The sequence below is a fragment of the Aplysia californica genome, unplaced genomic scaffold, assembly GCF_000002075.1.
Source record: "Aplysia californica isolate F4 #8 unplaced genomic scaffold, AplCal3.0 scaffold00870, whole genome shotgun sequence".
NCBI classification, from domain to species: domain Eukaryota; kingdom Metazoa; phylum Mollusca; class Gastropoda; order Aplysiida; family Aplysiidae; genus Aplysia; species Aplysia californica.
In genome coordinates this window covers 206,918-218,005 of record NW_004798140.1, presented here as the reverse complement: position 1 = coordinate 218,005, position 11,088 = coordinate 206,918, and the positions used below count along the sequence as shown (strand labels likewise).

At 39.4% G+C, this 11,088-nt stretch overlaps 1 protein-coding gene across 1 annotated transcript; it reads left to right on the top strand.

Annotated features, from left to right (window-relative positions):
- The first annotated feature begins 6,147 nt into the window (after nucleotides 1-6,147).
- Nucleotides 6,148-9,918, top strand: LOC101847769. Its single transcript, XM_005110271.3, has 2 exons — nucleotides 6,148-6,467; nucleotides 8,065-9,918. The coding sequence occupies exons 1-2, from the start codon at nucleotides 6,444-6,446 to the stop codon at nucleotides 9,781-9,783; spliced, it is 1,743 nt and encodes a 580-aa protein (XP_005110328.1). The 5' UTR covers nucleotides 6,148-6,443; the 3' UTR covers nucleotides 9,784-9,918.
- Nucleotides 9,919-11,088: the final 1,170 nt, after the last annotated feature.

The window sequence follows — 11,088 nt, the reverse complement described above, 5'->3', positions numbered from 1 at the left end:
GCGACTAACTCAGGATAGGGAAATGTGGAAAGTGTTTTTTCGTGGCCTATATCCTGATCCAGGGTGAGAAAGGCAATGATGATGATGATCCCCCCTTATCTCTCATCTTTCTTTTCTTTGTATGTCACTCTCTAGTAACACCTCTAATCTTCGGCCAAGACCTAATTCGGTTTCAAGTGCCGTAAAAATCATGCTGAAATTAAGCTGAGGCTACTTTAACATTCTGCTATTTACATGTATTTCCCGTTTACCTACTCTGTTTCATTCTGTCGTTCTTATGTAATAATTGCGATTATATGACGCATATTCACACTCTACTAAAGAATGACTCAATGCAACGGGGTTACAAGTGATGACGACATCAACTGAAATGAAATGGAAAACACAGGACGGTGATGTAGAACGGAATGAAATGATGAGTGATCGCACTGACAAATGAAACTAGATCTACACACAGGAGTCCCCGAGGGGCGCAGAGTGATAATGATGATGATGATGATGATGATGATAGGGCATGAACTGATGAATAACACTTATAATACAGCTACATCTACTGCATGCTCTATGTGCTTTACAACTCTGTCATTACCCCCAGAAGACCCAAGAACACTCAGTAACATTCTCAGGAAGCATACAGTGCAAGAGGCGGATTGCACGAGGTTAAACACTAACAAACTGACAAGATCTTTCGCCGTCTATAGCCTAGTACCTATTCCCACCAAGGTGAAGTGAGGAATATTCGCAAAGAGTGCCTTTCCAACGGACACAAAGTGGGACCCCTGACAGGTTGGAACCATATGAAGAATATGTGTACTTTACATACTATTTATTTTGCTATGTGGCGTCGGTGGCCTAGTGGTCAGGCTGCCGGACTCGTAAACGTGAGATTCCGGGTTCGGGGATTCGAGCCTCAGCTCGGTCCGACGTTGTGTCCTTGAGAAAGGCACTTCACACGAACTTCCCACTTGACTCGGTCCAATCGGAGACGGACGTAAAACTAGCAGGTCCCGCCCCTTTATAACCTAATAGTGTTGATAGGGGCGTTAAACTCATACCGTTTTTTAAATTTTTTTTTAAATTTTGATGTTTCTCTTCTATTTTCCCCTCTTTTTGTGTTTTAATTTTTTGGTGTGTTAATTTGTTTTTCTAGTTATTGTTCTGATGTGTTGTTTTTCTATTTTTATATAGTGTAATGTCATTTAATTTGATGTTGTTCCTACTTTTTAAATATATTCCAAGGAAACCACTTTGCTTGTTTCGCTGCGTTGATTCCAATAATGAAGTCCGTCTTTAGCTGTGATAATTTGTTTTAACATTTTGAATGCTATAAAAATACAAATTAATAAATTACGATTGACGGGTAATTTGGTTTACAATGGCAAACATACATACATACATACATACATACATACATACATACATACATACATACATACATACATACATACATACATACATACATACATACATACATACATACATACATACATACATACATACATACATACATACATACATACATACATACATACATACATACATACATACACACATACACACATACACACATACACACACACACACACACACACATACATACATACATACATACATACATACATACATACATACATACATACATACACGCACGCACGCACGCACGCACGCACGCACGCACGCACGCACGCACGCACGCACACACACACACACACACACACACACACACACATACATACATACATACATACATACATACATACATACATACATACAAACATAATTATATATACAAATACACTTTAAAAATATACATATACATACATAAATAAAATCACAATATAACACTAATAAAGAACATAATATTGTCGTTGCTGGTAGCCAGTGTGCCGCGCCCTGTTTGTTGAGTTAATGCTGTTTCTTGCGCAAGTACACACACCGGTGACTACCTAGACGATCATATAATCGATTTATGATCGCCTAGGTGACTACCCATCTAAACCCCATGTCACATGTGTTGAACAGAGGTGCCTTTCGTACTAACTGTTGTCACGTTTGCCTCTGCTAATTGTAAAGTAAATGGGGAAAAAATCAATACAAGTGGAAAAAAACAACTTCTCAACGTTGTTGTTGTTTTTTTTTGTTTTTTTGTTTTCGTTTTGTGTTTTTGTTTTGTTTTGTTGGGGGGGGGGTGCCTTTGGTTTGGGCTAGAATCACCCTTTCTAATTCTGTCCGATTCCTTATCTTGCCTCACTTCACTCACAAACTTCTCATTTTTAAACCCTAAGATAAGGAAAGCTGCCCTGTGCTCAGCCAGACCTTTGTGCTTCCACTTTTACTATCTCCTAAACAAAGCAAAAGAGTCAACACAAATTAACAGCACCTTCCGTGGGTTCCCGTGGTCGAGAGGTTATGGTGTTCGCCTCTCATTCAAAAGGTCCCAGGTTTGAATCCGGACAGCGACGGAAAGTTTTCGTCTCTAAAATTTCTCCTATCACCTCTTTTCCTGCGCTCTAACATTGTTCTGTCGTCTGCTTTCGTTTCCACTTTCTGCCCCCACCCCGTCATCTCTTTTGCCCCCTCCTCTGAGCTCATGACTCTTTCTGCAGCCTTTCTTCTACTCCTACTCTTTGGCTCTTTACCTCTGTCTTTCAGGCACGCGGGGCCGGGTTTCAAACCCATACACCCAATTACTACCATGAGTTTTGTGTGTTCAGGCAGGCTTATGTGGGGTTTTCCAACTTGTTAGACCACATGATTTTTTAAACTTTTTATTTGTAACATACCTGAAGGTGTTTTACACCATCACCAACACTTTTTTAGATCAATCATGAGGCAGGCTTCCGACCAGGCCTCTCAGGGTGTAGTCTCGCCGAGAGTCATACCAGAGAGGGTTTACAGTAATACTATTATTACTATATTAATAGTATTTCTGTAAACTCTCTGGTCATACTCCATCCTTGGAGATACTCCATATCAAATTCTGGCCTCACGAGAATCGTACTCGGGTATTCAGCATGCCGGGAGACCGGGGACTTTATTGTTGAAATCAGGGGATAAATTTTTCCTGGGAACAGCGACTGTACAAAGCAAATATCTGGACTTGATGGTATTATGAGATCAATGTGGCCCGCAGACGATGAACATTTTGTTTATAAACCAATTGAATGCCACGTTCTATCGTAAAAGTAATAATATCACATTCGTAACCAGCGAATCAAAATGAACAAATTGACTCGAGATGATTCTTTTACTTCCTGGATTTAAGAGATGTGAAGCGTGCTGACAAAACGAGTTACTTCTCAGATTCAAGCCTTAAAAACAGATTAATCACGCTTATATGTGAAGTTTTTACAGTTTATTAGTATGAAACAACAAAAGACAGGTTATAGTTAAAGAATATGGCATTAATCTACAAGTTTGACCCTAATGTCGATTTTTGGCCAATATCTCCATTAGTGGATTGCGAGAAGTAACTCATTTTGTCAGCATGACTCACAGATCACAAAGGAAAGGGAGTGGCGTCGATGGCCTAGTGATTAGGCTCTCGGACTCGCAACCGTAAGGTCGTGGGTTCAAATCCCGTCAAGGGCCCGACGTTGTGTCCTTGGGAAAGGCACTTTACACGAATTTTCCTCACTTCACCCAGGTGGGAATGGGTACCCAGCTATAGACAGCGAAAGATCCTGTCAGTTTGTTAGTGTTTGAGCGTTTAATCAGCTGCTTGCACTGTATGCTTCCCGGGAAGCTGAGAATGTTTCGGAGTGTTCTATGGTCTGCTGGGGTAATAATATAGTGTAAAGCGCATAGAGCCTGCTGTTGAGCGGGGATATGCGCTATACAAATGCTATCTATTATTATTAGTAGTAGTAGTAGTAGTAGTAGTAGTAGTAGTAGTAGTAGTAGTAGTAGTAGTAGTAGTAGTAGTAGTAGTAGTAGTAGTAGTAGTAGTAGTATCATTATTATTATTATTATTAGTAGTAGTAGTATTATTATTATTATTATTAGTATTATTATTAGTATTATTAGTATTATTATTATTATTATTATTATTATTATTATTATTATTATTATTAGTATTAGTATTATTATTATTATTATTATTATTATTATTATTATTATTATTATTATTATTATTATTATTATTATTATTTCTACCAAGATTTCACCATAATATTATTGCAGGGGCTATTTTCATATCTCAAATAGGACGGACTTGTTAGATTTAACTGATCTTTTAATATAGGGCCTACCTATATAATATTATTCACAATTAGCAGAAGCCAGCTTTGGGACGCATAAACCCTTGGGTGTTTTCCGCAAGCTGTGCGAGATTAACGTAGCTTTTAAAAAAAACTGACCTCAATTTCGGAATCAGGGCATAAAAATAAGCAAAGTGGTCCGGAGTGAACCTGATTTGGTATCATGTTTGAAAATATGTAGAGAAGAAAATTGAGATTAATAAAAAAATTAAAAAAAGATTGCCCAACAGGTCGAAAAATATAATTTCCTTCAATCTCCTTATTTCGACGAGGTCCTGATTTCACCGTTATGACACACAAACACACACACACACACACACACACACACACACACACACACACACACACACATACACACACACACACACACACACTCACACACATTTAGGTATTGTATAAATAACTATGTTCTCTAACCTAACGTTGAGTCAGCTTAGGTTGACACTTGGTCAGCCCGCTTTGTTCGATTTCTCGGAAGTGTGTAGGCTAAAAATAAAAGCTCCGGGTTAAGGCCTACCAGTCTCTGTTCTTTCAGTTTCAATATTGCGGTAATCTTTTCATAGCGAGTTCATTCGATAGTAGAGGTGGGCGATTCCGGTTTTTTTACGGTAACCAAAGATTCCCGATTATTAAAGGCTAGGAATAGTAAGAATCGATTCCGAATCCAATTACTTTAATTATAGCCTGTGTTTTTACGAAGATTATTGGCCACATTCCTTTCACTGTTTTGAAAATATGATAGCATAGACGTAGGGTAACAAACACACTAACAATGTCATCACTTAGAAGCCCCCCCCCATGTGATTTTTCGGCCTACTTTTATTAAATGCTAGGGATGAAGATGACGAATTATTTCCAAATTTTTGGTCACTCTATGCGAGGAGTTGGGAATGAGGGTTGTGTCCTGCCCCCCAGGACAGCCTGGCAGGGATCTAGAGTAAGCACCAAACAAACTTATCACTAAGACTAACACGCATATCATTTCCTACATCGGAACATCATCATCGCCAACATAAATAATCATCCTCATGCTCACCATCACAATTACCATTACCGTCACCATCGCCAACAACATCATCATCATCATCATCATCATCAGCATTATCATCATCATCATCAGCATTACCGACTCAACAATTCCCCTTTCATATAACAATCTGCACCATTACTTTCTTTTTACGTAACCAACAAAAACGGGCACCAATATCAGGACACGGAAAAAAAAAGAAAAAAAAATTATAGCCAGTGATGTGATTTCTTCCAGTGGCTTTATGATTTTTTCCCAGTGGTTTCGACCCCTAGCCAGTATCATGATTATATATATACAGCGATTAGCAGTTAGTCCGACCCCTGCAATTACCTCTGGCGAGTAACAATTAGTCCGACCCCTGCAATTACTTCCGACGAGTAGGAATAGTCCGACTATTTCTTGGGGTGAGAGGGCGCTACCCCAGGCACTACTCCACCCAATCTGCACAGTGTGAAGTCAGAGAACCAACACTGACCTACACCGAGAATGAGAGCCTATAATATAGAGTCTCGTGGGCAGACGTTAGTTTTGGATTCTGAATTGAAAGAAGAGTGAATATAAAAACAACAGATGAACGAGAAAATGGCGAAAGCAATGAATACGTTTTGACACTGTGTATACTAAATCGATATATAATCTTTGACAATGAATTTGCATCCTGATTACTCTCGGGATAACTTCGATTTCAGAACATAAAGCTCCAACATTTAAAAAAAAAGAAATTAAACTAAGAAAAAAATTAAAGTAATTGCGAATAGTTAGTTTACGGGAAAAGGGATCGGTTCTTTTTCCCAGAAGCAATAACCGTGGGGATCGGTTCTAGAATCGATTCTTGGTCCTCCACTATTCGATAGATTATTCAGGTGCGAACAATAATTTACAGTGAATGTTTAGAAGAGGTGTCGTGCAGGCTTTATACAGGATATAATTCTCAACTAGGAGGCTATTATTTACTAATTACTATTGTAGAAGCCGGACAAGAGTGGGCTTCTTCATCAACTTGCCCAAGTGATCAACTCTTGACTGTAGGCTACTTGTCACAACTGGATCAAGAGAGATCGAATTTTCTTACAAAATGGCGAAGACCTAGACCTATTTGTTCAGTTGTTGCGTCGAGCTACGATTGTGAGACTGGGTGAACCGAGGCAAGGCCTATGGAGGCAGCAGGGTTTAACGAAGTAAGTAGAATTATTAGGTCTAAGTATGCTGGTCTGCTTTTACTTGTTAAAGGGACAGCCTACAAACGTTTACATTTATAACAGTTTAACTGGTCACTTTTTTCTTTAAATCACATCTTCTGGGGTGGCATCACGGTGAATGAATGAATGAATGAAATCTGGGGCTCCATATGAGTAAAGTAACTTTTTTTTCAAATTTTTGTGGTAATGATGTATTATGATTTAATGTGTATTGTCAACTGAAAAAAGTGATTGTTCTAGAAAACAGATCTAGATCTAGATCAAATAGATCAACCAAGTAGCAGTAGATATCTACTGGTTTTGGGGGTTGGTGCGTGTTGTTGTTTTTTTTTGGGGGGGTGGTGTTATGTTTGTTTGTTTGTTTGTTTTTTGTTTGTTTGATTTTTGGGGGTTTTGTTTTGTTTTGCAATATAAACTGGACTAATGCTAAATGAATAAGACAATAGGTCAATGTAACCTCCCCTGATGTTAACTACAGGAATAACAAGTCAATTACGAGAGGGTATTTTTTAGAATGAGCTATAATCAGGGCATTTTGTTCCTCTCAGCCTCGATATATGGGCCTATAGGCCACAGCAGTGCACAGCTGTCCACAGTAGACTTTTATTCTTATCACGCATGATGAGAACAGAGAACTCGCTTAAACGTAAAGGACACAAAAAGAAGGTACATTTCTTTGAGAAGTAGTTTGTTTTAGCAGACTATTCTATATAGCTTGCTTGTAATATTATGTCAGGTACAATGTAAGTTTATTAATAATCAATTGGTGGCTGAATTTAAACAGTTTTATGCAAGGTTGTGAGAGCTGGAGATGTGATGACATTGTTAAAGTTTTGAGGTTGGGGGAGACGCAGGCTAAATCAACCATATAACAGACGCGCCTGGTTTGGTGTATATGTGTGAGCCATCGTGGTGAAATCAGGCGCTCGTCAAAATGATAAAAACGAAGGAACGCATTTTTTTCACCAGTTTGGCAATTTTTCTAGAATTTTTTTTATATTTAAAAAAAAAACTTTTTTTTTTTTTTTTTTTTTGGGGGGGGGGGAGGTTCAACACCTTTTATGTCCATTCTCAAGCTACTGAAGTTACGGAACTTTGGCGGCCATTTTCTCACTAATTTTACCGCTGAAACCAGGCGACCCCACCTCCTTCAATCGCAAATATCTCAATCTCTATTCCAGATAGATTGGTATTTTTTTCAACGAAAGCAAGACAAATGAACAAGTTTTAAGATGACACCAATAACTCCACATGCCCAAAAATTGACGAGAGCCTGATTCCCCCACGCTGCCTCACATATACCTTTATTACAGAAAGGTATTGACTGTGTCTGGTTTCCTGTCAAAAGCAGTTATATACGATAATACATCATGTATGTTACTGCACTCAAGAAGGTCTCACACAAATTCTTCATTTTTTTATGTTAATGTTGGTTAAAGGAAAAAGAACGAACTTCAGCCCATATAATACCTTTGAGAAGGGTTTAAAGTCAAATATACCGTACATTTTCATTAAAAGACTCAGAATAAATTTGCAACTTTTTTAAAATTCCTTGCTGACTTTTTGTCCTCCATAGGTTCACGCACAACGTGGTGTATCGTATGGAAGAAAACGTTTACGGCCTCTTCTTATAAACCTACTAGATGCAAATCAGCTACCTGGACTGGAGTGGATAGACAAAGAGAAAAAGATATGGAGACTTCCATGGAAAACACATAAACAGAGTGTGCTGCATGAACCAGATGGAATAGTCTTGCAAGCAATTGCAAAGGTCATGTGGCCACACGAAGAAAACCTGAGCAAATGGAAGGAACTGTTACGGAATGCTTTGAAAAGCCTGAAGGACATTGAATTGATTGAAGAGGATAAAACTAAACTATTCAAAATATACCAGTTCTTGGAGGAAAAACCTAAAAAAAGGCACAAGAAGCCAATACCACCAACGTCAACTCGGTCAGGCTTCACTGGTGACATTGCCTCAGCTACAGCATCCTGTAGGACATCAGAAGGACCGTATGATGATTTTTTGGGACGTCCACAAGTGCAGCTCCACGACTTTACTGGACATTTGGAGGGGCAATTTACTGGGTTTCCTTTTACTGGAAATCCAGTGAATCAGGGTTACCGTAGCCGTAGCCCAATACGGGATGATCTGGGCCTTCCTTTAGAGAGTGCGGAATCCAACATTTCAGGCGACCATTCTTTGAATTTGGCGCCTGACTCAGATGATCAGAGATTGTTCAACAACTCTCAAGGCCAATCGGACCTTTCAACCTCGAGCTCAAATGTATTTACTCCTGAAGCAGGTTTTTACGATGGGCGTTTTAGAAAGATCCCGGATTTCAAGGCGTTGTTTGACTCAGAACAGAATAACAGCCCTGATGAACATGTGGTGCCTAACGAAAATAAGGCAGAAAATGATATTAGCTTCTCAACCTTAAATTTATGTGTAACGCAGAAGGAATCCAGTCACCATGATTTGCATGCTACTGAGAACTCAGTAGCTGTTAATAAAATATGTGGTGTGGACAAGATGTCAGTTCCATTGACCCACCATGAGTTGCAGAGTTCTCCTCTCCCTGTGGGTCCTCTGCCTGAATGCTCTCTCCCTGTACTACCAGTCCAGCCGAACCAGAACGAGCAGCCGTTGTTGACTGTCGAAGTGTATTACCACCGGTATTTGGTTGTACGAGTACCAGTGCAGAAGCCTTCCTTCACTATATGTCACAGTTTCAATCAATATGACAGCAGAGAAATACAACGTATCGACCTCGGGAAATCAGATCTGTACCCTGGGCTGAAGGAGGAGCTGAAGGAGAAACATGTGGTTATCGACGATGTTTTGGGTGCGATGAAGCGAGGGGTGCTGTTCTCAGTGCGGAATCACGACATATACGCCACCCGGCATTGCAAGGCGAGGGTTGTGTCTCAGATTCTCCCCAAGAACCCAAGTGGGAAAATTCTGGAGCGTCACTCGGAGATACAAATCTTTGAGTACGAGACGGGCTTTGTTCCTCTGCTGCAACGTTCTTTGAGATCCTCTTCAGGTCATGCAAAAATGCCCGAGTGTGTTGTGCGTCTTTCTGTTGGTAGCAAGGATGGCATCATCGATGACAGACCTGGAATCATCACAGTTAAGATTTACCACGAGCTTGCGAGACAGCAACTGAAGTTTGAGGAGGATAATCGGTTCCCTTCAAATGCTCCAGAATGTTCCAAGTCAGACAGTTATGATGACGTCGTAAACAGTTTACAGAACCTAATGACAGGAGAGGATGGGGAAGGTGACGAATAGACTCACTCATTAGGACAAAGATCGTGTATAACAAGATAGTTCACTCCTCTCTTTGAGCCAGTTAAAAAAGTGTCCTCAAAATTCGGTGGTGCCTTCTTCGAAAAAGGGCGGACTTTGCGAACAGTTACCCTACTTGTGTAAAACAAACAATAAAAGCGAAACTAAGAAACTGTGCTATTCCTCTTCTTCTTCTGGAGAAACGAAAGAGAGCTTCAAAACAAAGACTGAAGCTCCATCTGAACCAATGCGCGGACTTCCGCAGACACTTTTTTGGATTAGATAACTGTCTTGTTATGTTAGGATCTTTGAATAGGATGACATGCGTAAGATCCTGAGTTGTCTGGTCCTTAGGCTGCTGGACTTGTGAATATAAGGATGGGTGTTTAAACCCAGCCCAGGCCCGCTGTTGTTGTTGTGTCCTTGAAAAAAAGATGGAGATATATAATATTATGTTATATGTGAGGCAGCATGGTGGAATCAGGCTCTCGTCAAAATAATCAAAGTGAAGAAACTTGCATTTTTCCGCTGGTTTGTGAATTTTTATCAAATTTTTTTTTTTTTTTGGCTCAACACCTTTCATGCCCATTAAAGAACTCATTTCTGTGTGGGTTTTTTTTCTGAAAAACGTTGAATAAAGGCACAAAAAATGTAAATTTTCAGTTACCACGGACTCTTAAGCTAAGGAAATAACTAATCTTTGGCGGCCAATTTCTCACTAATTTTACCTCTGAAAAAAAGTGACCCCCACCTCCTTCTTTCGCAAATATCTCGACTTGTATTCAAGATAAATGGATATTGTTTTCATCAAGATAAAGATAAGTGAACAAGCTTTATTAAGATGATACCAATAACTCTACATGCCCAAAAATTGACGAGAGCCTGATTCCACCACGCTGCCTCACATATACAGTGGAGGCTGTTAAAACCGAAATCTGTGAGACGGTTATATTTTCTTCAGTTCTGATGTTTTTGGTTTAGAGAGATTGTCCAAAAGGGAGAGAAAAAATCGGTTATTCTATTTTCTTTCAGTTTACTGCTGTTTTTGGTTTTGGTTACCGTGTTCGGTTTAAATAAGCAGATTCCACTGTACAACTTTACTTTGACACTGTTACACATACTGCTATTGTGAAACAACTGCTCCTAAAGGTATTGATAAAGTCCTATTTTTCTTTCTTTTACTCGTTCCTTCTTGACTGACTCTCTCTCTCTCTCTCTCTCTCTCTCTCTCTCTCTCTCTCTCTCTCTCTCTCTCTGTGTGTGTGTGTGTGTGTGTGTGTGTGTGTCTATCTATCTGTCTATCTGTCT

Coding starts and splice junctions, on each gene's coding strand:
- LOC101847769 (XM_005110271.3), top strand. CDS start 6,444: ATGGAGGCAGCAGGGTTTAACGAA. Junction 6,468..8,064: donor AGGCAGCAGGGTTTAACGAA/GTAAGTAGAATT, acceptor TGTCCTCCATAG/GTTCACGCACAACGTGGTGT.